At 35.6% G+C, this 27613-nt stretch overlaps 1 protein-coding gene across 3 annotated transcripts; it reads right to left on the minus strand.

Moving 5' to 3' along the window:
- Nucleotides 1-3656: 3656 nt before the first annotated feature.
- LOC131039397 (uncharacterized) lies at nucleotides 3657-27493 on the minus strand. Of its 3 annotated transcripts, none has more exons than XM_057972127.2 (14): nucleotides 26680-27493; nucleotides 18188-18729; nucleotides 15222-15421; nucleotides 14955-15122; nucleotides 8735-9049; nucleotides 8361-8519; nucleotides 8066-8215; nucleotides 7706-7891; nucleotides 7423-7482; nucleotides 7247-7306; nucleotides 5167-7153; nucleotides 4848-5005; nucleotides 4309-4516; nucleotides 3657-4194 (listed from the first exon to the last, which is right to left on the minus strand). In XM_057972127.2, exons 1-11 carry the CDS (start codon nucleotides 27059-27061, stop codon nucleotides 5542-5544), a joined length of 3834 nt encoding a protein of 1277 aa, XP_057828110.2. In that variant the 5' UTR covers nucleotides 27062-27493; the 3' UTR covers nucleotides 3657-4194; nucleotides 4309-4516; nucleotides 4848-5005; nucleotides 5167-5541. The 3 variants fall into 3 exon arrangements, with proteins under 3 accessions (XP_057828110.2, XP_057828111.2, XP_059068587.1); XM_057972128.2 differs by having other exon boundaries at nucleotides 5160-7153; XM_059212604.1 differs by lacking the exon at nucleotides 26680-27493 and having other exon boundaries at nucleotides 18188-18498; nucleotides 18608-18729.
- Nucleotides 27494-27613: the final 120 nt, after the last annotated feature.

Raw genomic sequence — 27613 nt, forward strand, 5'->3', positions numbered from 1 at the left:
TATGCGAGCGAGAGGTGATCGAGAATCCGTTTTGGCGCAGTTTCACGTGCGCATTCTTGATCTGGTAGCTGACTGAGACAGAAAACAAGGCAGAACAGTAGAAGTGATCTAGTCAATATATTTAGCACTCAACCGGAACTCATTCAAGTATTGTAGATGTTATTTTAGAGTTCATTCATTGTAATTCATCACTGTAACTATCTTGTAAGTCAGTGAGACTTCCTTGAGGGTTGTAGCCTTCCGGGTTATTGTAATTGAGCAGTGAGCTCTAGGCAGTGTGCCCGAATGCCTGTGCATTCCCATATTGTCATATTGTTTTGCTACTAGATATAGTGGAATAATATTGTGGGTTCAAATCCCACCATGGTTTTTCCCATTTGGGTTTCCACGTAAAATTCGGTGTTATGACCTTGTGGTTGTTTGTTTTATGTTTCTGCATTTCAATTTCAAGTATTTGCTTCCGGTGGTTCATAGTTAAGTTTGAAAATCTCAAAACCAGGGGATCACTGAAATTGTGTTAAGTAATAATAATCTAAATCTAAAATTTTGGACTATAGCTTTTAGTAATATTACTTATTTGATAAGCATTTACTCCTACTTTTGTTCTAGTTGATGACCACCAAGTAAAAAATTATTTTCAATAGTTTTAGTGAATATTTTGAAGCCCATAATATTTGAAATCCTCTCATGTTGAAAATGGATGCGGCTAAATTGGCTCCAAAAAGGGGTTATAAAACTCATGTTATTGACTTTTCCAAAAAAAATTGAAAAATCAAAGTCGCAGCTAAATCTACTGATCACGATCAACGATCTGTAATTTTTGAAAATTTTCATGTTATTGGCGTGCGGTTTTGGAGCCAGAATAGCTGCAACCGTTGAAAATGGTGTATTATAAAGAATGTGGCTTTTAGGGAAATTAGAGATTTTTTCTAATTCAAAATAATCAAAGAAAACAAAAAAGAAAAATGTGCATTTTGAGATTAAAAAAAAAGGAAGAGCAAGAAGATGCACCTAAACATGAACAAGTTGGACAAGAGTTGGGACAAGAAAGGAACGTTTGAAAGAGTAGGAAGTGTCTCTTTTTCAGCCCTTGAGGAGGCACGCCAAGTAAAGCCCATTAGACTTTTGTTGTGTATCCATTTTATCTTGTACTAACAATGAGCCTATTTAGGATTCTTATTCTTTGATATTCCTAGTAACTCCTAGAAATCCTGTTGAAGAATTTATTACATATTATCTCTAGGGATTTGTCAAATTTTAAAGGTATGATGAATTGTTATAATATCATTTAGTTGCTTTTGGGTTTGATTGTGTGACATTTTTTAGCATCAAGAATTCAGATCACACTCTATGATCCATCATTAGGATGTTTAGAGAATGCAAGGATATATAAAATTATAAGTTGTAGACTTAGACTAGTTCAAGGTTGTATTGGATAGAAAGAAAGGCAAAAACACGTGGAATGAGTAGGAAAGGATGACCATTTTTCAGTTGTCTTAATTGATTTAATCATCAAATCTTTTACATCACATATAACAAAAAAAATCATGAGTCAATTTCAATTTAGTTTTTATTTAATTTATAAAGATATTGTTTTTGCTAATAGTAATATTCTTTTTAGCTTTATTAATGAGACATTCATCTTTTGTTTTTACCACATAGCTAGTATTATGTATTAATTTTATAATCTTAAGTCATATTATTAATTTTATAATATAAATTTTATCTCTTCCTACTCATTCTAGATGTTTTTGTTTTTCTCTATGCTCAACCCCTCAAATACAACCTTGAACTAGTCTAAGTCTACAACTTATAATTCTACAAATCCTTGTATTCTCTAAACATCTTGATGATGGATCACAGAGTGTGATCTGAAACGTTGATGCTAAAAAAAGTCACACGATTGAATCCAAAAGCAATTAAATGTTTTTTGAATGGATTGTAGAAATCAACATTGAGTTTTATAATCATAATTACTTAATGAATAAGCTTGAGAACAAAAGAAGGCTCCCTCACCCACACTTTGTGGTCTACAACAATTAGAAGAGAATATTGCTAAAAGATCTCATGAGTTCAATTCATTAATATTAGTCATTTTAAAGATGACCATTAGCAAAGATTAAGAGAAACAATAATCATTTCTTTTGAAAATATCTACCAATAAAATGGGACAATAAGGAAAAAAAGCTAAGCCATGTTTCTCTGTCGCTCTAACTCACAATTTGTTAGTTCATGATAGAAGAAGACACACATTTTGAAATATGAGAAAATGGTGTATTCGCGAAAAAAGCTAAGCCATGTTTCTCTGTCTCTCTAACTCACAATGTGTTAGTTCATGATAGAAGAAGACACACATTTTGAAATATGAGAGAAGGGTGTATTCACGAATATATTAGCAAAGGATAAAGAATAAAAGCAAGGCAACTTTGTTCCCCTATATCATTATGTGAAATGTGAATGTGAATGAATAAACAAGATAAATTATTGTTCCAAGGATGTTTAAATGTTCCCCTATATCATTATGTGAAATGTGAATGTGAATGAATAAACAAGATAAATTATTGTTCCAAGGATTTTTTATTTAAACTTGTGATGTGTCAGAGATTTGAAAGTTGATGCCTATTCCTATACAGTAAAGACGAAATAAATTCATCTAAGCAATTTCATGTATAGATTGTAGTTTAATAAAATCATGATTTACTGATCTCTATCATGCACTCATTCAACATAAACCATAGTCAATTGTCTACTATTTAAACTAGTATCCCCTCCTTTACATTTAACAACACTTGGTTACAAACTAATAAATTAATATAAACACGAGAAAATTGTACCTACAAATATAAATAAAAATTTCTAAAATAACCGACCAAATAATTGACAACACGTTGCACTCATAAAGAGAAACATTTCTTGTTTTAGTTATCTAAGAAACGCATATATGTTCATTACAAAAGACTTGTTCAAAAATTGATTTGTATTGTTGCTCACCTAGAATGTCTTGGACTTCTAAGATTGAGAAGCTACATAAATTTTATAACCCTCGTGAGATTGCCTAATAACTTCTATTTATTTATATAACTAAATGACAAGGCCCATCTCACTTGGATGATTGACACTTAGAAAAATATATTTGCAACCAGTTTAATAAAGTCATTATCGATTTTGCCACTCACGTCTAGATGCTTCAAATTCTAGAAGTTGCATGTTGAAGAGTTTTGGGCAATAGCCTCCTATTATCCTTCATACTACACTACTGTATGAAGGAAGTTTCCAAAAAAATATTCTTGAGAAGCCATTCCCTTGCAGTTAGCCAAAATCAATTTCTAAGAAAAGGGCTATTTGTCAACATGAAGGATGTGAATTTTAAAATGGTTTTCTCCCTTTTCATTAATATGACAAAGTGCCTTGTGAAACCCATGTCCCTATCACCCTCTTACAACCATAATTTTTATCATTTTTTCTTAAATATTCAAAAGATGTTTTTGGATTTCTTGGACCTAGTTGCTTGCCAAATATTTTCCTTTTCCACATTAGTAGTTGATTCTAGCAATATATTTGAACCTATATTGGATTTTACCCATGATATGACCTTCATAATACCTTCTGATGTTGAATCCATTCTAACTTGTAGTACACTCTTTGATCCTCAGGACTTCTATATCTAATTTTATACTCCATCAATTAGTTCTAAGAAAATTTTGATTACAAGCTAATGGCGCTACCTGGATCTTCACATTATCATCTAAGAGCATGCCCTAGTAGCTTTATTTCATTGACTTTTTGACTTATGTAATTCTTTATGGCATATCCGTTCCCAGCTGGCAATCTTGATTCTTTGCATAAACCAAACGAAACAATTGTCAAAGATCATTGCCTTGGGATACCCATTACAAGCCTCTTTATCAATGCCAGATTTCCTCTACCATCCCAAATCTCCACCAATAGCTTCAAGGCTATAGGACATTTTTCATGAGCAAAAGCACACAAGCAACCAATATATTGTCATACAGAATTGTTCAGGAATACAGTGGCCTGCACAAGTTTACAGACTCTATTATTTAGCCCTGGCAGTGTATCATTAGAAACATTGCCATCAGTTTGATAAATTTTCTTTCTTCCTCTCGAGACTTCTAGCATTTCAATCATTGATTCATGTAAATGGCTTCTCCCACGAACAAGCCTCATTTGACCCTGCAACATTTCATAACAAACTGTTAGATGTAAAATTGCAGCCATCGGAAAGCATGCTTTAATAGATGCCCAATAACGAACTAAATTGCAAGAACCATTTTATAGAGCATTTACCATGTCCAAATTTCAAAAAAAGTGTAAGATGCTCCACAAACTAAACGGACCATGCGTATGAAACAATTTCATCATGCATATGCTGCAGTCTCCAACACCCTTAAAGGCAGACGCCCAATAGATGTAACTTGGTATATACAATAGTGTGTAAGACCTAGGGCTTGCCCTCCATAAGCATTATTTTAGAGGTCGGCCTCTGTGACTAGTCCTGCAGACATTTCCAGTTGCACCAGAGACATCAAGAATTGACCATAGAATGTTTCAACATACTTCCAGCAGAGCCAGCAACTGGATGCCAAGAGATAGGAAATATAATACGCGTGTATAGCTGTATATTGATACTTATTATTTGTGCTTGCTATTCTTTTTCACAACAATTGATTGCCAACTTTCCATTTCTTTCTTTTCCCAGAAGTTATTATTTATGTATCAAATTTCTTTTTTTCACTTCCACCAAATTTCAAATTGATTTATTTCTCAAAATATTAAATAAAACCAATTTGATAGTACTTTAAACAAGCCAAAAATCTATTCTCTACCTTCATCATCTGCACTTGCATCAACTGAACCAGCATATGGTATTTCCATTGTTATCAGTCATCAGTAGAAAATGCTTTGACCATATCATACAGCAGATTTTTCATAACCATGCCACCCAGTGCAATACATGATACTCATTTTGGTCACCCAAAAAATGCTGCAAAAACAAATGACAGATGAATTATACTTATAGAGGCCATAACAGCCTAAATACAATTCTTTTATCATAACTGAATTCCCGTGGGATGAAGCTAGTGCACAATTAGTATCAAAACATACAGAATGATTTTTTTGTAAAGGATGACATGGACCTTTTACCGTATCTTTTTTTGTTTTGAAGCAATACACAGGTAGAGGTTTAAAAGCCTACTATAATAGACTTCATTCTTACAAAAAATCAGGTTTCCTTTCCTGGCTGTGCTGCTCCAACTCTAAATATCTGAAATCCAATGCCATTCTTGTACAGTATTTTTTACTTCTTAGCATTCTATAATCCCACATTTAACTTTTCTTCCTTAATAGGGATTTTGGTTTTCTGAAAATTGGAACTGGAAATTCCTTGTTTCTTTCTATCTAAAAATTCTCACCACTTCCATTTAATTGCTGCACCACTCATTTATAAATTATCCATCTCTAGGTTATTCATTATTGTAGCACCCTTTTTGAATTGTTGATCTCTCAAGTTCTTTTAATTCAGTTTCTGTGCGTATGAATGCAAATATTTCCATTCAGAAGATCCTTATAATTAAAATCACGTCGTGTAGTTCTTCTAGTTCTCCTTTGCTGCACATTATCAACCTGCTTGGACCCTTCACTAATGTTTCTCTTGATTGCCATCTCTTTATCAGCTAAAGCCTGAGAAATCATGTCAATCTCTATACTGTTTACATTTGAAAGAACAAGCTTTTGATTTTTGTTTTGGTCATTTTCACACATTTCAATGTCAGTTTGTTGGTTGTTAGAATTTACAAAATCTGATTGTAAGCCAGCTCCCACAAGCTTGCTTGTACTGTCCTCTCTCTGTTTAGAAACACGATTGTGATCCATTGTTTCCATATATTTATTGCTGAGAACATTTTCTAAATCAAAACTGGAAGGCAATGATGATAATGTTCTTGCAGCGATAGCCACATTTTCATCTTGCCCTATATCAGTTTCTTCATTAGGAAGACCAGAATTATCCTTTCCAGTAAATTGCATGAAAATCTTGTTTTTCTCCTGATCATTCTCTGCCTGTCCGATCACTGGACCATTTTCTCGGCAAACTGATTCTGTTTGATTCTCTTTCTCACAGATCACTTTATTTGAGTCTTTTGTAACTCGTTCGGCCAGTTTTTTCTTTGCCACTTTTTTAGAGTTCATTGAGTTTGAGTAAGTCTCCATACTTTTGTCACCAATAATTAAATTAACTTGCTCTATAGCAGTAGGCATCATCACCTGCAACGCTCCCTGTTCATCCCTTTTATGTTTTGCAATTTTAGCCCGGTTAGCAGATTTGGCTTTCATCCCATTCCGATGCATCACTGTATCTGATAATTTTTTAACTGGTTTACCCTGGCTTTGCTTTAATATCTTGCTTGATTTGATAGAGTCTGCAGAAATTTTTTGAGCTTGGTCACTAATCATAGAGATGGTATCTCCTTGCCCATGTTTTTCTGGAGTTGTCCCACTGACATGACTGTTGGTGATGGATATTAAATGTTGAAGAGACCCACTATCACAAATTGATGTTGTGGCAAGCTGCATTGTTTTGTCACCATCCCTTTGCTGGTTAGATGCCCCATGCTTTCTAAATGATTTTGTTTGCTTTATTTTATCACTCTTATCTGATTTAGCCAAGGAAGCATGCAACTCAGCATTTGCAACAAAGATACCCTCAGAATCTGCAGGTACGGTCATTTTATCTTTCACCAATTCAAGACCATCCATTTTCTGGTTTACAGACCTGGGTTTCCGACATGATCTAGTCCGCTTTTGTGTTACCCTCTTGGCTGCTGGATTAGAATACCAAGAATTCCCAACTTGATCAAGACAAATCAATGACTGGGTTTGGCCAGGGGCATATAAAACTAACTGCGATCCACTGCTAACATCAAGAGCAGACAAAGTTTGTAGCTTGTTAGTTCCTCCATCATCTATTTTTGAATTTGAAGTTTCCTTTTGAAGTGCTGCTTGCCACTTTTTCCTTTTTGTCCTCCTATCTGTTTTGGGGCATGGCTGGCATCCCCCATCTCCCATAGCAGTGGGCACACCTTCAGAATGACAATGACCACGATCTCGATTTTTTTTGCCAGAAAAATCTTCACTGCAAAGGAAAATACATAAAATGTATCACATTTTTTTGAAAATCAATGAAACAGAGCACTTGATTCTACCAAAAGAAAAACCACAAACACACCTACAATTCTGAAGATCTTTCTGCTGAGCTGTACGATGACTTTTCTTCCTTTTCTTAGCACTGAGAAACAGAAAAAGAGGATTACCAGCAGAATGAAAATAAATAATTTTTAATAATACTTCTAGAAAACAGATTCAAAGACAAACTATAGAAAAAAATTAATTAATCTGTCATACCTAGGCTTTACATTGTTTTCTTTTACATGTTGACGTCTTCTCTTCTTAGCAAGTGGTGCACTGACCAACAAAGGGAAACAGTATACTGTGTAAATAGGATTATACTAGAATTACTAGAAACTCATCAATTCAGCTTTAACCCAAACTTTAGTAATGGAATACCAATGTACAGAAATTATGTATTGTCCAATTGAGGAAATGAAGACTACCACCATTGTACAGCCTCTCTGAAAACCAGAGTTTGCCCTTGATAAACTGTTGCCAATTATATAAAAAAACATACCAGGGTTCTTCCTGCACATTTCCCTCAGAACATGAGCCTCCCTCAAATTCAGTGAAAAAATCATTAGGACCAATTGTTGGTCGTTCTTTATTCCGTCCAACAAAATTTGAGATCAATGCTGCTTTTCTTATTTTCCTAGCCTTTTGAGCAGCAGCCAATTCTTGTGGATGTAAAACCTTCCACCTCCTGCACTTGTCATAGTTGAAAGATATAAATAAATATAGCCAAAAATGGTCTTTAATAGTACAAACACTGAATAAGGATGTACTTTCCATTGAGAACATGACTTCAACGGTCCCTAAAGCCCTAATCAGTTAAAAATAATAATAACATTCCAAAGAAAATGATAATGACACTGACCGCCTGCATTGATTATCAGTGCGGGGAGGCACAGAGATTGCAACCTTGGACCAGCAATATCCATAAAGAGAAACTGCTGATTCCAATTTGGCATCCTCCTCTTCTGTCCATCCTTCCAGCTTAATTGAAGGATCCAGAACATTACACCACCTGTCCCAAAATATTTGTTAAAAAAATAAGTCTTTAGAACATAAATTATGAAGAGTACTTTTTGCAAGCTGCATTATAGTTCAAGGAAAGAAATCAAAATTTGTTTTTGCTATCAAAAAGTAAATAGTAAATTTTGCAGTAATACCTTTCTCTACATTGAACTTCAGTTCGGCCAGGTACAAATGAGGCAATCTTTTTCCACATTCTAGGCCCATAAACCAGGACAGCAACCTTTAACCGCTTATCCTCCTCTACCGTCCATCTTCCAACTTTTTTCCTATCTGGGAGAATAGACTTGCACCATCTACACAATTGTAGAAGCAGGAAACAAACTAAATATATCAAAAAAAGCAAGCTTAAACCTTAATAAAGAAAAAAAAGTTATTGTTACCTTATCTCAATAACGCTGTTTGAAACTACAAAATAAATATGCCTGTTCTAATAGATGAAGTATAAAAGGTTCTGTACGGCTTTTAATCCTATTAAGTCAATTGCCCTTCTGCAGGAGATAACCTGTACCTGTTTAAGCATTGAGCACCTGTCCGTCCTTCCATATTGGCAGCAACAATCTGCCAATCATTCTCCCCAAAAGTTTCAACAACTGCTCGAAGTTGGTCATCTTCTTCATCTGTCCAATCTTTCCGCATGATGTGAGCATTGAGGCTGCGTTGATATCTTGACAAGCACTGTGAAGATGTTCTGTTAGTGCCCAACATGTTTGAAATCTGTACCCAGTTATGAAGTCCATTGTTTTGTACAATCATCAAAAGCTTTTTGTCTTCAACTTTTGTCCATGGACTGAAATTAATTAATGGGTCTTCGTTATTTAGCCATCTGCAACAGAGAAGCTAGTCTTAAAACTATTACCAGCAAAAACATCATCAGATTTTCAATCAGCCTGTACACTATAACATTGCACAACATCGAAGATAAAATGGAAACAGAACAGCCTAGGATACTAAAGACCGGAAGTCTTGACATGCACACAGTCACACCCATTTTTAAATTTTAAATTAGAGAAAGGGGAGAGAATCTAAATATTTATATCATAAGAACAGTTGTTCCAGTATTACAAGAATATTGTAAGCGATTCCATTTATGAGATCTATATTGACGACTGTGAACCAAACTGTTAAATTATAGTCTCAGTCGTAACACTCAGAAAACTAAATCTGTTTCTCTAATTGTATCAGCGCACAGAATACTAATTCAGTTATTTACGATTTAGTTAAGATTGGAATTTAGTTAGTGTTAACTAGCAAATTAGTTTTGCAAACATTTAGTTTGGTTAAAGTAATGAACGCCGGTGTAGAGGATCGTGGCTCCACACAGGGGTCACGACCCTATGTGGAACCACATGGTTCCACATAGGATCGCGACCCCCTGTGGGGGCACGATTCCATGAAGACAATCGCATATATACACCATCCTCCCTATTGAACTTTGTGTTCGAATTGAATAACAAAACAGACAGAGATCGATGACCTATATATACATTTGCCTTCGTACCTACAGAGGCAAATCGATAAGAGACATAATCGATTTTTATTTCTTCGATCTGACCCTAACATACCAGATTTTGAAGCTACAGCAAATCTGATTGCACAGAAACAATAACAGTCTATTTTACATTTACATGGTATTAGAGCCAAACTATTTAAAGATCCGAATAGACTAAAAGCGAAGTTTACAAATTAAAATCGAAGATTTCTAAAATGGCGAACACAATCAGATTCGAGGACAGACTCGAAGGAGCAGCAAATTTTGTGGCTTGGAAAGTCAGAATTATGATAGTATTAAAAGAGAACAAAGCAATCAAATTCATAAAAGAAGACAAGCCCGAACCTGAAAACGAACCTGAGAAAACTGTATGGAATGAAGGAAATGATAAAGCTGTAAAAATCATGATAGATGCAGTGAGGAATCACATAATACCACTTATATAAAAATATGACAACGCATATGAAATGTACAAAACCCTTGAAAGGACGTATGAGATAAACAATCCGAGCAAAACCCTAGCTCTAAAAAGACAGTTGAATCACATAAGTATAAATAAAGGTGAATCAATAAACTCATACTTCATGAGGATAGGTTCACTTAGAGATCAACTGCAAAAACTTGATTATCGTGTCGGGAAGCAAGAACTATCAATGATTACCCTAGATGGATTACCTAAATCCTAGGAATCATTCAAACAAGGCATAAATGCAAGGGATAAATTCACAGAATTTGATCGACTAAGGGATGATTGTCTCCTTGAAGAATCAAGGCAAATGAAAGGGGGAAATCACAAAACCAAAGATGAGGACCTCCACATTCTAAATACCAACTCCCATAAGAAAGGCAAGAAGAGAAACTTCAAGAAAAGAAAATCCCACCATGGGAAAAGCTTTCATAAGAAAGACATGTCAAAAATCCAATGTCACAGATGTGATCAGTACGGACACATGTCATTTAATTGTCCTAACAAATTAAAATAGCAGGCATCATTCGCCAAAGTAGAGAGGAACACAAAACTTGAATCTGAGAAGTTTGTATTATATTCAGCACTATCAAGTCAAGCTTCAAACAAGTCTAACACTTGGGTGATAGACAGTGGATCGTCAAGACATGTAACCGGATTCAGAGAATTATTAGACTCAATGGAAGAGGGATCAAATGAAGAGGTAACAATAGGGGATGACTCTGCACATCCAGTAAAAGGTGTCGGGACATGTACAATTAGACTAAAGTCTAGAATCTCAATTCAACTCACCGGAGTACTATTTGTACCAGGTATCAAAAGGAACCTAGTCTCTATCTCTGCACTTGAGGATGATGGATACAGAGTCTCATTCATAGAAGGAAAAGTAATGACATGGCCAAAAACATCCACCTTCAAAAGAGCACAAGTGATTGGTTACAGACAAGGACACCTATATGAATTGTGTAATGAGCCAAATCAAACCTTACTTCATGAAGTCACAGATCAAACAGAAATTTGGCATAGAAGACTAGGGCACTTACACTTTCGTGCTCTACCCTCTATGGAGAAATTAGTCATAGGACTACCTAAACTAAAGCCAATTCATTCAGATGTTTGTAAAGGATGTGCACTAAGGAAAAACACTAAAAGCTCTTTTCCCTGCAACTCTAGAAAAACTAAAGGAGTACTAGAACTAGTTCACTCTGACTTATGTGGGCCTATGTCTGAACCATCACTAGGAAACGCTTTATACTATGTAATCTTTGTAGACGATTTCTCTAGGAAAACTTGGATTTATTTTCTTATAAGTAAGGAATCTGAAGATATTCTTAGGAAATTTAAAGAGTTCAAATCTATTACAGAAAATCACTCTGGTAGGAAAATCAAAACTCTAAGGACTGACAATGGTAGGGAATACACATCAGATGTATTTAAAGAGTTTTGTAAAGATGCTGGGATTAAGTGGGAGTTCACTGTACCCTACAATCCTCAACAAAACGGGGTTGCTGAAAGAAAGAATAGAACAATAGTAGAAGCGGCAAGGGCTATGTTGTTGGATCAAAACCTAGAAACTGCACTTTGGGGAGAAGCCACTAATACCGCTGTATACATTCAAAACAGATGTCCCCACTCTCATATTGGTGACAAAACTCCTGAAGAAGTCTTTACTGAAATTAAACCTGATATTAGCCATCTCAAAATATTTGGATGTCCTGTTTATATTCATGTACCTAAGGAGAAAAGAACTAAACTAGAACCTACTGGGCAGAAAGAGATTTTTGTAGGATATAGTGAAACATCTAAAGCCTACCGAATATTCATCCCTGAACAAAGACAAATAGAATTAAGCAAAGATGTCATATTTGAAGAAGATGTAGCCATTAACAAAACAAGGAGTTCCATCACACCTGAGATCCCAACTAATTCCATGAATTTGGAAGAAGATTCTCTTTCTGAAACTCAAAGGGAGCATCCTGAGGAAAACACCTTAGAACATGAGAACACTACAACAGAGAATCCCAGGAAAAGACCACTATGGGCCACCAAAACAGTACAGGAAGCAGAATCCTATGCAACACCTAGAGGAACATTTAGAGAAAACAAAAGACCTTCAAAATTTTCTAGCTATGTTACTCTAATGACAGATCTCATAAATGTTGAACCCTCAAGTGTCAGAGAGGCTCTTAAATAGCAAGTATGGAAGGATGCCATGATAGAGGAATATCAATCTATCTTAAAGAATGATGTATGGAAAATTGTGCCTAGACCTAAAGGAAAATCAGTTGTATCTTCTAAATGGCTCTTTAAAATCAAGCATGATGTTGATGGCAGTATAGAAAAACATAAGGCAAGATTTGTTGCTCGAGGCTTCTCACAGAAGGAAGGAATTGACTATGAAGAAACATTTGCACCTGTTGCACGATACACTTTTGTCAGAACAATCCTGGCTATAGCAGCATCTAAAGGATGGAAAGTTCATCAAATGGACGTAAAAACTGCATTTTTGAAAGGAACAATTGAAGAAGAAGTATATCTAGAGCAACCTGAGGGATTTGAGGTAAATAATGCAAAAACACATGTATGCAAGTTAGAGAAAGCACTGTATGGGTTAAAACAGGCTCCCAAAGCATGGTATGAAAGAATTGACAGTTACTTATTAGGGATAGGTTTCACTAAGAACATTGCTAATCCAAATCTGTATTTCAAAACAATCAAAAATGAAATGTTGATACTGATATTATATGTAGATGACTTATTAATTACAGGCGAAGATCATCTCATTGCAAAATGCAAACAGGAACTAGTTTTAGAGTTTGAGATGAAGGATTTAGGTCTACTCCATTATTTCCTTGGATTAGAAGTATGGCAAAGATTAGATGGTATTTATCTAAATCAAGGTAAATACACCATTGACATTCTGAAGAGATTTGGAATGATGAATTGCAAGCCAATGTCATCTCCTATGGAAACAAACCTTCATAAACTAAAAGAAGCTATAGCAGATTCCAAATTTGCAGATCCAACATTATACAGAAAGATTATTGGATCACTAATATACCTAGTCAATATCAGACCTGATATATGTTATGCAGTAAATGCACTCAGTCAACACATGGTTGAACCCAAAGAAATACATTTGGTTGCAGTAAAGCATATATTGAGATATCTACAAGGTACCTTGGACTATGGACTTCATTATGAACACATTGCATTGAACTTACATGGTACTCTAATTCAAACTGGGCTGGAAGCGTGATAGACTGGAAGAGCACTTCAGGATGCTGTTTCAGCTTAGGATTAGCTATGGTATCTTGGATCAGCAAAAAACAATCATCCGTAGCTCAAAACTCCACAGAAGCTGAATATATAGCTGCATCCATGTCAGCTAAGGAAGCCGTATGGTTGAGGAAACTGATAGTAGGACTGTTTGGTGAAAGTTTGAAGCCTACAATCATTCATTGTGACAATCAGAGCTGCATTAAACTTTCAGTGAATCCAGTTTTCCATGATAGATCCATGCACATTGAGATCCCATATCACTATGTGAGAAATATGACAGAAAGAAAGGTAATAAGATTGGAATATGTCAATACAGGAGATCAGACAACTGACATTCTCACCAAACCCCTAGCAAGAGTGAAAATTGATCACTTCAGGAGGTATCTTGGAATGGTTAAAATGTAATTGATACATATAAAGATGTTTAAAATTATGTAAACTTCTTGGTCATATAATTAAGTATATGAAGTATGTAACCTTTCCCTATGTACATTTCTAAAGGATGACGATTCTTTAGTTAATGAACACTTGTATTTAAACATTGTAAGGTGACGATCTTATAAATGTTTGGAAGATCATATAAACTGAAAATCAGACAATTTGAATATCAGTAATATGATTAGTTATAGTAGACATTATGTAAGTGGATTAATGTCAGTGCACATACTATAACAGGGATATCAAAGTGAGTATATCCTTAGTATCACAGGCTGATACTTAAACTTGGATATCAAAGTGAGTATATCCTTAGTATCACACGTTGATACTTCACACCTAGGTGATGTGATTCTCATGAGATTAGTGATGAGCTCAATTAAAGTTTTAGGCCTATACTCCTAAGACTAAGAGGGAGTGTTAAATTATAGTCTCAGTCGTAACACTCAGAAAACTAAATCTGTTTCTCTAATTGTATCAGTGCACAAAATACTAATTCAGTTATTTATGATTTAGTTAAGATTGGAATTTAGTTAGTGTTAACTAACAAATTAGTTTTGCAAACATTTAGTTTGGTTAAAGTAATGAACGCCGGTGTAGAGGATCGTGGCTCCACACAGGGGTCACGACCCTATGTGGAACCACGTGGTTCCACATAGGATCGCGACCCCCTGTGGGGGCACGATTCCATGAAGACAATCGCATATATACGCCATCCTCCCTATTGAACTTTGTGTTCGAATTGAATAACAAAACAGACAGAGATCGGTGACCTATATATACATTTGCCTTCGTACCTACAGAGGCAAATCGATAAGAGACACAATCGATTTTCATTTCTTCGATCTGACCCTAACATACCAGATTTTGAAGCTGCAGCAAATCTGATTGCACAGAAACAATAACAGTCTATTTTACATTTACACAAACAAAATCCATATAGTATTTGCACATGCTGAAACATGTTAAGGTATAAAACATGATACATATTTCATTAGTATCATTCATACATTCATAATTCATGATTTCTTTATTTATCCCCAAGAAAATAATTACCTTGCTTCACAGTCTGCACCAGAGTGGCCTGCAACATATGTGGATGCCAAACGTTCCCAATCAACATGAGGCAGAAAAGATCTTATATTTTCTGGAGAAACTTCTGCTTGGGAAATAGCTAAAATCTGCTCATCCAGATGGTTGGCATCCTCAAAGTTTTCATCAGATCTGTAAACATTGTTGAGTTAAGTACTCACTAATCAAAAAAGGGCGATCACAAGAAAAATATTAAGTTAAATGTCATTCCCAATGAGAGATAGAACTCACTTCAAAAGTTCCATTGATTGCCGTACAAGGGTCTCCTGCATCTGTTGCTTCACACCTTTTCCAAGGTTATCTCTCTCTTTCTTTGACCACTTTTTCCTTTCAACCGTTGTAGGAAAACTCTTCTGTACCATGTTATACTTTGCAACATCTTCATTTTCAGGAGGCCCACAACATCTGTACGTAACCTTGGTGTCTGCAGTCTGGGCAGTCAAATATAGTATAATCATCAGAACGTTTGAAGCAGATCTGACAACTTAATATATAATATAAGCAATAGATTGAGAAAAGACACTACCGAATATGCCTTATGAAGAAACATGATAAAATTCAGTTGTGTATATAAAGTTCACTTCAGCCAATTTAGTTAATAAGCATGCATGCATATGGAAAAGTTTACAGAGCAACATAGAATTCCATATTAAGTTTTAATTTGTTGAGAAGGTGTAGAATATGTAAGAAAGTCACAATATTACAAAAGATTTGAGCAGATTTCGGCAAAGCATAAAAATGAATATGTGAGAAAATCAGAAATTAAACATAGCTGCACATAATAAACTAAACCAAGGAATCTGAACATATAAAAATGTAAAATTGCAGCAAAAATAATCTATTAAAATTTAAAATACAATAAGTCTGTACAACACAATAAAACCACACCACTCCAAATAAGGTCCTCATCAGCAGAGTGGATATGTAGTGTATCAACAGCCTTCCAAATTTCAAATAGCAACTTCAACAAGAAAGGGAATCTTAAAAAACAGACACTTGATTAGATATATTTAATATTATTGGATGAGCAAATAGTTGTTTGGGGATTTTTCTAAATGATAGGCAGATTATTACGCTTACCAGAAGCTAGTAACAATCTTGTTACAGAAGAATCGTTTGTATTAGGAGCATTGCAAGTTCTATATAGCAGCATCATTAAAATGTAAGTTTACCGCTTGAGGTCCAATTCCAAATGGCTTTATTACTGGAAAGTTGATGAAGTGACAGTTTTCTGGAAAAGTTTCCCCATGAGCTAGAAGCAATGTGTAGAAGTGACATTGTGAAGGAGTTGTGGCCAGAGCAGCAGTAGGTTAGTTTTCGATTTGGCAGTGGAGGCATCCGGGAGGTATTCGTGGAAAGACTGTCTTGTAGTGCACCAGGTTCATGGAGAGTCTGCACACAGACATGAAACATGAAGACAGCAGGACCTCAGAGGCATTTGCGGACACACAGGTGGCTGCTGTTATTATGGGTATCTAAATAATCTTCTGACAGGATCAGTGGCTGTGCCAAAATAGATTGTTTTTAACTGTAATAATTTGATGAAACAAATTTCTATCGCTTTGGGTGCCCACAAAATCATAAATCTATTCAGCATAATGGCTGCCATCACAATTTGTAAAATTTATAGAGTTTATAATATTTTATTAAAATTTGAAAAATTATTACGTTCTGTAATGGTGAAACTTGCATAACATGCCATTTACCATTTAGTTTTGTTCCCATTTTGAGTATATGTCTTGATACATGTACATAGTGAGAAATGGCACAATCTTTTGTGCGTTAGGCTCATTTCCCTAACATTTTACTAAGCCTTAATTGCTTCTAGAGTTTCTTATTCCTATTAGGTTTTTCAGATCTGCATTTTTCTGATATCCACACTTCATTTTCAGATCTGAAACTCTTTCAAATCTTGTTATTCATTACTTTTACACTGTTATATGTTGTCTATTAGGGATTTTGAACTTGATCATAAAATCTTCTTTTTAACAGACCTTACCCACCCTTGCAGACCATGTTGACTTTCAAGTTCAGATCTCATATATCATTGATATTTCTAATTTTACAATCTGGAAGTACACTTTTTGAGCTTTAGTGCCCTTTTTTTGTTTATGCCTAGAAGGTTTGCTAGCAACCAGATTAAACTCTAACATGGCCCAAATCCTTGAGTAAAAAGTCTTTTCAAATGCTCATAATTAGGAACAATGAGGATTGTGATCATTAGGTTCATGTAAACAAAGAGATTTTGCAACTGAGCTTGCTAGTTTGGCCAATGCCAAAAATCCTACACAAGTAACTGATATGATTCACAATGCTATTTAGTGGTACTTTTCACTTCCTCAAGGGTCTATGCACTCATTCAATGATCTCGCTAAAGCGTTCCTTAGGCAATTCATGGTTAAAATGGGCCTTATTACTGTTGCTGATTTATAAAAAATATGCCTGAGGATCTAATGAGCACACCAATAATTATGTCATCCAATTTCAGTCATTATGCTCTAAATTGATCACCCCATTGCATGATTTGGAAGTGCAAAATATCTCTATCAAGGGGCTCATTAAACCAATACAAGAAAATGTCTACCTAAATAGCTTTGCTTCTTTTATGGATTTGTGTGCATATGTCAATACAATATAATTCATAAAAGAAAACTATTACAACCATAGGTTATCAAACACCAGGTAAGGCAATAAAATGCAACTCTGTTGCCACATAAAGAAATTCAAAGCTTCAAAATGTGGTATGCAAAAATTTTTCATGTCAAAGATTCAAAAGTTAATAAGGACTATGAAAGTAATTTCTAGATATGAAAAACTGCTTCATAGAGCATAAATCAAATGAATAAAAATTTGTCAGACTCAAGAACACTAAGGCAATTAAATGTTTGCTTAACAAAAAAGTAAAAGGAAGTAAAATGAAACTAGCACTCAAACTACAGCGTGCTAGTTGAGGAAGGTTCAAAAAGTCTAAGAAATGAAAAAGCTTTAAGGATAAGACAATTATCAGTCAACTAGTACATTATCACAAAAACTAGGCATCATTCGTTTCCTTCTGCAATCTTGCATAATAGTTCCCCTTCTCAATTGTGTTTTTTTTTTAAAAAAAAGATGAACCAAGTTTGAACTGAAATGACAAACACAAAACTATTTAGTAAAGATAGAAATGACAGAAAAATGTGTAGTGTGCAGATACTCACTTCCTTAAGTTTACTGGAAGATGATCTAGCTTTTGGGCAAGCGATAAGCTTGAATGTAGAATCAGTGTCTTGTGATAACAGTTGTCGCAAACGTCTTTTGCATGCATTTTGAAAATCAACAAGACATTTGACACGGTTTCTCAATTCTTTGTTCTCTTCCATCTTTACTTCAATCTGTAATAATTTGCTTCGTAAATTCTTTTGACATAATCTGTTTTTCTTAAGTGCATTTAGTAACGCCCGTGCATATCCTGGAATCCCAGCATATTTTGGTCCTGGAACAACATTAGATGATAGAGGTCCAGAGGCATCTGCGTCAACACATCCATTTGAAGGTTTCCCAGTCATTCTGTCATCAGAAATTTCTGAATTTTGTGATACAATGATGGCTCTAGAAGTTGCATAATCTTCATCAAATACCTGATCAAGTAGTGTGATTCCTAATTCATCATTGCACAATTCATGTTTTGCTGATATGACAGTCCTGCTGTCATACTTTAATGCTTGAGTTCTAAGAACCTCACTATCATCACCATGAGTGCCTACACAATAGAAAACAGTTTTATAAGAAAAGAATTGCACAAAGGCTTAAGAACATAACTAACAATGTGCTCTTATTCACAAAACTTGAAAGGTAATAAATCCCAGCAACATAACTAACAATGCCCTCTTATTGAGGAAACATGAAAGATAATGAAGTCCAGCAACTTGATTTTTCACTTCTATTGTGGACTTTGTGAGATTAAACCTCACAAACAAAATCTTCATATTGATGTTTACCAGATTCTTAAAAATAAAATTCTTTGACACAGAACCAACCAAGAATGAATAAAGAAACTCATGGAAACACTACTATTTTTTTTATTAAGGGCCTAGCATAAGATTTAAAAGGGACTAAAAGATATATTTAGTCTTGGAAAAAGAGAACCAGCAGGATTTATCATGAATATTTACTTATCATATGTACAAAAGATAGGTGATGAAAATGGAATCAAAAGCTTTAAATAGACCCTTTTTTTTAATCCATGCAATAAGAAAAATGTTTTTTGGTGATTGGTTTGGTAGAGATAATTGTGAATATTATTCTTTGGCCAAGTCCAGTAACTGTCCTGATCTGTAAACATCCAAGCAAAATTTATTCTTGCCTTATGTAATTTTTAGAAAGCTTGCTTTAATTATTATTTTTGGTGGTGGTGTTCTCCTTTTCTACAAACTCTAGATCTCCGTAGAAACTTTAATGTCTGTATCTCAACATAAACAGGAAAAAGCAAAAAACAGATTTACTTCTGTCAAATGAACTTCAGAAATTTAGTTTCAAAGTTTAATTCTGTATTTTATGTGATCCTTTGAGATATTTAATGGTGAATTTTATGCTCACAAATAAAGTAGTTTTTCAGTTGGACTGGCCCAGCTTAATTTCACATTTTAAACAATTTATTGATAAAATTAGTCATGAATGTAGAATTCATATCATAAACTGTAGAATTCATATCATAAACTAATAGACGGTCTTTGAAGAAGGTATACCTACTAAATAGACGAAACATATGAACAGGACCCATCCACTTCTAATGATACAAAAAATAGACTAGTGTGTCCTTGCAACAGGATGTCAGCCAAACTCCATCAAACAATATGGTAAGACGAAACATATCTGCAGCAAATTTGGTAAGATGAAATATAGACAATTCAACATATCAAAACAGAGAGCTTAAAGCAACAAGAGAACCACTCTAAAACCCATATTAGAATGCAGAAAAACACGTCTCCAACTTATGCTAAACTACAAGCACCCAATCAGTATGCAGCACACATTTCAAATTTTAGCTTATGCACTCATTAAATTGTGCTTTGGCAGTAAGTGCACTTTTCTCCACCATGACCCAAGTCCAAAACATGATGCATGACCCACATAGTGGTGATGTTAAGTACCCCTTTTAAGTTTTCAAAATAGGTTTATACAATTTCGAAAAGCCACCCATCTTACATTTCCATTTCCACTAGGGAATTTGAATTCAAGATATCTCTTAAAACTTATGTTAGACTGTAGAAACGTACCTCTCCAACTTATGCTAAACTACAAGCACCCAATCGGTATGCAGCACCACAGTTCCCAAACTCGCCGCGAGTCAAGCAAGTTCGCCGAGTCGAGCCAAGCTCGGCGAGTTTTGCTGACTCGGGACTCGGACTCAGCGAGTTTTGACCATAACTCGCCTGACTCGCGAGTCAGGCGAGTTATGGCAAAACTCGCCGAGTCCAAGCTCCAAGACTCGGCCACGACAGGTCAATGTTTTGACTTGTTTGACAAGTTAGTCTCTCCGTCAGGATTCATATATGGAATATAACATTTAAGCATAAGTGACATTTCCTTATGTCTTTTCTCTTTCTTATACTTTAAATTATATTCCATATATATTGTCAGGATGTTTGAGAGTGGTTTCGAACCTCCATGAGTTACAATGCAAAATCTAGTTTTTGGAGGATCCTTCAAATTTCCAGACTTACTCAAATTTCAGGCCATTTCAGGATCAGGATGACATTCCAAACTTTTAAGGCAAGTTCACTCTGACCTTGATGTAAGGGACGCGACCTAGGAGGACACTATACATTCAACCAAGGTTTGATTTAGCAACTTGAAGCGTGACCAAATAGTACACAAAAACCCTAGGAATGATCTAAATAACACCTAATCACTCAACTGACCTAACCTCCTTCACTCCACCTTGAGGAGATCCACCCGATTTGATGACCTTTGAGAAACTCAATCCCTTCAATGCAAAGGCTAAGACACTAAAACAACCAACAACAAAACTAAAAGAGCTAACCTTGGAAAGCAAAAAGTGGGGGTCTTCATTTGCAATGGGGCGATGTGTGAGTACCTCACAACAAGGATGTTTCTTAAAATTTTGAAAAAAGGGGGTGAGTTGGGGACATTTCCTACCTGTCCCCACATCCCAAAAAATCCCCCCATGGGGCACAAGGTTATTTTTGGCAAGGGACATGTCTCTAAGGAGCATATTTTCAAACCCTTCTGGCCTCACAATTCCCCCTTCCATCCAACATATATATAGCCTAAAAACTAAGAGGTCCAAGAAAGACCAAGGTCAACTATAGTCCCAAGGTAAAACCTAAGTTCAACAAGCACACTATTTAATGCTACCATACACATGCAATCCTTACAATTTCCAAGTGAAGATGTTCTTGATGTCTCATGTTGGTGCTCCCAAAATGTCAATTTGGCCAAAGAAAATACTAAACAGAAGCCCCAAACAAGTAGATACTCCCAACATGCCTTTCATGGCATTACAAGCTAGCACACATTATAATTGAGCTTTATTCAATAATGGGTGCATGAAACAAGTTTTAAATTGTTAAAAATCTCTTAATTTCAAGGTTTTTTTTTATTTTGCCGAGTCATTGCCGAGTCGTTGCCGAGTCATAGCCGAGTCACGAGTCGAGTCGACCTTGCCGAGTCCGAGCCGAGTCCGAGTCTGGGAACTTTGTGCAGCACACATTTCAAATTTCAGCTTACGCACTCATTAAATTGTGCTTTGGCCATAAGTGCAACTTTCTACTCCTTTTCTACTCTATGTTCCAAGTTCAAAACATGATGCATGATACACATAGTGGTGAAGTTAAGTGCCCCTTTAAGTTTTCAAAATAGGTTTACACTTTTTTGGAAAGCCACCCATCTTACAGTTTTCCATTTCCACTAAGAAATTTGAATTCGAGATACGTGTAGGAGAGTGCATTGCTACATTGACTTGAACAAAATGACTTTTCCTTTCAAAGAAAATAAATCAACCCATATTTTGAGAACAATATATTTACTTAACTGGGTCAATGTCATGACATAATCTCAATTAATCTCTGCTCAGCTTTGCTGTTTGTTTTTTCAATTGATTGGTCAACCAGTTCTTTGGTCAACAAAACATGATGAATTCCTAATTAAATCGCATTTTTTGGGGATCACAAATTTTGAAAAATTCACATTTCTCCATAAAATCTGCATTTCAGACTTCAGTCAATCCTGCTCATTTTTACACATTTTTTTCAATTTTTTGGCAGCAATTTTGGCACTTTTTTCAAATCTACACCTAAACCTAACCCAATTTTATCCCAATTAATGGGAAAAATCTTAATCTTTTGATTTTGCTAAGTTGTTCACAAGAAATATTTTTGCTACTGTGGGTCACCATTAGCAAATGGGGTAGCATACCTTAAACAGAAAGGAACTATAGTCGGAATTCAGACATTTCCAGGAAGAAGTTTGTATTCCTAACAACGAAATGACCCACATCAACAAATATTGTATCTGAAACGCCCACCCTAGTACATATAAACAGAATGCACTGGCATTCAAAATATTGCCAAAGCATAGAAGCAACATTGATCCACCCTAGATATATATAAAATATATTAGTTAATAGAGATGATTAAATCACAATGTTGCTTCCAAAAATTACAACCTCTCCTCCTTCACATCCTTTGCCTTCCTCCACGCTGTCTGCAGCTAGGGATCTACCTCTGTCCCTCTCTCCCACAGATTTTCCATCACTGCTCATGGGAGCTTCAGAGTTTCTGCAAAACGACTTTTCTCCTAGTTTATTTGGGGTAAAAATTCACAATGTGTCTCCTATTCATAATAGCATTCCTTATGGTAGTTTCACTGCCAGATCTAGATTTTCGGAGAAAGGCAAACACAGGTCTCCTACATGAGACAGCTTGAACTTCTTTTGCAAAGACCTTGAATGACCCTTTAATGCCCCACACTGACTCCTCTAAGACTAAAAAAATCTGAAAAGGCTTCCAAGCTGCACACATTAGGTAAATATGCTTTATCTAACAACAAATAGAAAAATGTTCACATGTCATGGATCAGGCAAAGGAAGAATTGTTAAAATTGAACTCGACCCCCCCAACCCATTTTTTATTTCGATGAAGTAATGGAGGAGGCAGAGGCTGTCATCAAACAAACTTTGATCTATCATTTTCATAATATTGGCCAAGTATGGTCGCTTCACAAAACTGGATTTAAGCCTCATTTGGAAGAGGATGTTCACATTGGGCCATGTGCAAAAGGGTTCTTCTATATTTTGTTCCTCTCTTAAGGAATAAGGATATGCTACTTAAATAGGCCCCAAACATACCTGTGTCTGAGACAATGGTGTACAGAATTCAACCCTCTTACTGAGCCATTTTCTAATATTCCAGTTTGGGTGAGACTTTCCAATCTTCCCCTACATTTCTGAGGTTCCTTCCATCCTCTCCTTGATAGGCAACACCTTAGGGAAATTTATTTCTAGGGCACATTTAAACGAATTCCAATCTCTGTTCACTTTCGCATGTATTTTGGTTGAATTGGAGTTATCAAAACAATTACAAGCAGAAATCAGATTTGGGATTGAGGAACTTGGAAACAATTGGTGGACTACGAATTGTTAGCAATCAGATGAAGATGGCTGAGGATCATTCAAAATATTCATCCTTCACATTTTGGAAAGGAGCAACAAGCAACCTGGTGGAAAGGAGTAACCCCAAGTCACCATCACATTTTGACTTCCAATATAGAGTACAGAGTGGATGATGCCCCTTCAAGAGCCTCTTCAGTCAGCATGAAGCAAACTGAGTTCCCTCTTTCTACTACAATTGAACACCATCCTACTTCTTCAATTGGGAGGGGTGTGGGAATCTGGCCTTCACTGATCATGATGAAGCCATCACTTCCCTGGAGTGCATGAGTCCTTACACCAAAGCTTGGATCACAGGGGTTAGAAAATGGAAAGCATCTCTCTTCACATAAAACTTCAATTCCAACTACAAAACAAGGCTTTGTTCACATGTCAAATAAAATCAGAGCGATTAATGAGATTCTCTTTGTAGTGAAGCTTTATATCTCCAGCTGTCAAGCTCCCCTCATAGAGAAGATAGTCTTTTCGTTAGATTTTAAAGCACCCCTTTTTATGGGTTGGTCTTGCTTAAATTTCATAGCTTTTATTTTTTGGCTTTACGGGAGTGACCCCCATAGTCACAACTCACTTACCAAAAAAACATAGATTGATCCACCCCAAAAAAAGATAGATCTCACATCAGAACAAAGAGATTTAAGCAGCAAGGGCACCATTCATCAACCTATGCTAGACAATGTAAAAGCTCCACTCTCCAACCCATACTGAAAAATGAGCAGCTAATAAGTTTGGCTTTACGGGAGTGACCCCCATAGTCACAACTCACTTACCAAAAAAACATAGATTGATCCACCCCAAAAAAAGATAGATCTCACATCAGAACAAAGAGATTTAAGCAGCAAGGGCACCATTCATCAACCTATGCTAGACAATGTAAAAGCTCCACTCTCCAACCCATACTGAAAAATGGGCAACTAATAAGTTTGTGGCACATGTAAAGTTTTGACTGACGAGTTTCTTAGGTCAAGATCTAGCAGTAGTTTGTGCTTTCCACCACCATGATCCATGCTCAAAGCCTAATGGACATGCTGCATGTAATTATGGTGTAAGTGACTTTTTCAGCTTGTAAATGGACCTTGGAAAAATAAAAAATCAGCCTGTCTTTTGATGTATTACAATTACAGAACTGAACCGATGTTACCAATCTTTCAAGGACTCAAACTTTAAGGAACTGGACAAATGTGCTATCATAATCTCCATAAGGGTTGACCTTTTCAGTTCATTTCAATTCTTTTATCAATGCAGAACATATGTCACAAGGATTTGTGCTATAATGGCAACAGGGAGCACACAAAAAAGAATGACCCATGCTTTAGATCCTCCTAAATTCCTAATGAAATAAGGACTCGGAAATCCAATGGACATGTACCTTATGACTTATAGGATACAAATTGGCCAAAGTTGCATGGACACGGATATGGATAGAAATACATATATGGTATTGGATACTGATACGGCAATTTTTTACAACCACCAATATGGATATGGCTGGATACGACATTCATAAAAAACACATACACATATATTTAACACAATTTTCTAGGTTATTATATATAGACACATAATTGCTACATAAATAATTATAAGTTGATTTAACAATTTACAATATGCAAAAATAGTAGAGTTGCATTGGAAGATAATTCTCATTTGATGTAGGTTTTGTTTATAACTTTATACCAATTTAAGAAAAAAAAAATATTGCATGATTGAAGTTTTTTTAAATTAAATTTAAGAAGATTTATGTCAAATTTTGAAAAAATCAAATCACATAGTATTTGGCACAGTTGGAAATCAAGGTTTTTTGGGCATGCATGGGTACAGTATCAGTCTATCAGATACGTATCCAGGCTATATCAGATACGTATCCATTTCCGATACGAGGATACATGCGCCCAAGGAGGGAAATGGGAGTTTCCAGCTACTTTGATTTTAGAAAAGCCCATGTTTACAAATGTTAATTTTTATGGGGTAATGCAGGTAGTGTAAATGTTAACTTTTATACGGTTAAGTAAATTATTAAAGGGTGTAATTAGGTAAGATAAACTATAGACAAATCAGAACAGAGGGCTCTAAACAACAAATGCACCATTCTTTAACCCATACTAGACCTTAGGAGAGCTTCACCTTTAACCCACCTTGAATAAAAGGCATCTAATAAGGGTATGTGACAAGTGCTAAGTTACAATCTTGCAGCAAATTGTGTTAATCGTGGAATAAGTTCATTTATCAGTGTTCAAAGTGGGCTTTCGCAAGAAAAAGAAAAAAAATCAACCGCCTTTCAATGACTCAAAATTGATGAACTGAATCAGTATGACCTTTCAAGGAAAAGGACCAGCTTCACTATTATAATCTACATACGGGTTCCAAGGGGGTTGACGTTTTAGTTTGTTTCCAAAATCTTAGCAAACAAGGGATTGTGGCATAATGTCAAATGACAGCCATACATAAAAGCATTACCCAGGCTTAAACCATTCCCCTCACCCGCTTTCGCCCACTTCATCCCACCCTCACCAACTGCAATAAAGTAACCCATAACTCCAACGGACATGTGGATAATATGGAATGTGTTTGGCTTGACCCACGTTTGTAGTTTTAATTTTTAAGGAGTAATGTAAATTGTTATGGGGTACACGTAAGCATCATCTATGTTTCAATGCTAACCCAAAATTATTATAAAGTATATTCAACTACGACCAATCTTGATCGATTATAGGTTACAGTGAAGCCCGGCCCATGTTCACAAATGTTGAAAATCTAGTTCAAGCCTACCCGCCATATTAGAAGCTACCAATAAAATAAACCAAGGTTTACCAAACATAAAAAGAACAAAAGCAGAATTTGGCCAGAGATTGAAAAACCAACAAATTCAGAAAATATCAAGCCAATGCTCTGGCATTCAACATTTCATATGTACATATAATCAACATCCATCCGCAACATTTAGAAAATAAAAAACGAAACAATTAATTAAAACAAATTACAATCATCCACAAAATTTAGTTGATGCAAATGATAAGTGCATACCATAGATAATGGAGGCTCCAGAGTCCGCAAACCTGTTGCGAATTTCTTTAAGAATGTCCTCATCATCTTCTTCGGTGTACCAGTCCAAAGGCCTCTCTTCAATCTCCCCCTTGATTAGCGGGATTTGAACCCGAGCCGGTCCCGACATCAATCTGTTCTGAATATCGTACAAGAACTTACTATCGTCTGCATCATCATCATCATCCTCGTCCTCATCCTCGTTCTCACCATTAATCTCAGCTTCTGAAGCATTCTCGGCAACCCTATGATCTTCGCCAGTTAATTGGCATGCACGCTTAAGGGCATCCATGTCTTCATCAAACTCATTTCCCATTGCATCATATTCATCTTCTTCCTCATCATCCCAGTATGAAAGCGCCATCAAAACAGGAAATACAAATACAGATCGAAAACAATGTGTAGGCCGAAAATTGAGAATTGTTGAGGGCGAACGAGAGATTACTGGCTGAATGATGTTCCTGATAAACCAGTCAGCTGTACAAATTTTCCTCGCGGACACGAAAAATTTCTTTAGTAAATGTCATCAAATTTTAATTAGATGAAAGAATTAGGGCGTTCTCGTTGCGATTACACTGTTAAAATTTTATGTTTTTCCCTTTTCCAGATGTGAAATCGAATTTTAGTTGGATGAAAGAATTAGGGTCTTCTTACTGCAACTTCAAAGCTAGTTTATTAAAGTTACAAAACTCGAGACGCCGCAGTTTTTAACAGCGTCCCCTTTGCCGAATATCTTTTCTTCCGCCATGAAACAAACAAATTGAAAAGCAGTGATTACTTTTCCAAGTTGTAAGCTCAATAGAGAATATTTGATGAATTTAGGGCATATGAGTGATGAAATTTATATATTATGTTATTTTGGGGTAGTTGTGTCCTAAAATTATAGACAACTTATTCTTTTTAATTCATTATTAAA

Source organism: Cryptomeria japonica, chromosome 10 (assembly GCF_030272615.1).
Source record: "Cryptomeria japonica chromosome 10, Sugi_1.0, whole genome shotgun sequence".
Lineage (NCBI taxonomy): Eukaryota > Viridiplantae > Streptophyta > Pinopsida > Cupressales > Cupressaceae > Cryptomeria > Cryptomeria japonica.

Bases quoted from the DNA above. Each gene is read 5' to 3' on its own strand.
- LOC131039397 (XM_057972127.2), bottom strand. From the start codon at position 27,061: ATGGCGCTTTCATACTGGGATGATGAGGAAGAAGATGAATATGATGCA. The intron at 15,123-15,221 runs GTGAGTTCTATC...CAATGTTTACAG, and splicing joins CAATCAATGGAACTTTTGAA to ATCTGATGAAAACTTTGAGG. The intron at 8,216-8,360 runs GTATTACTGCAA...ATTTTGGGACAG, and splicing joins GAAGTTCAATGTAGAGAAAG to GTGGTGTAATGTTCTGGATC.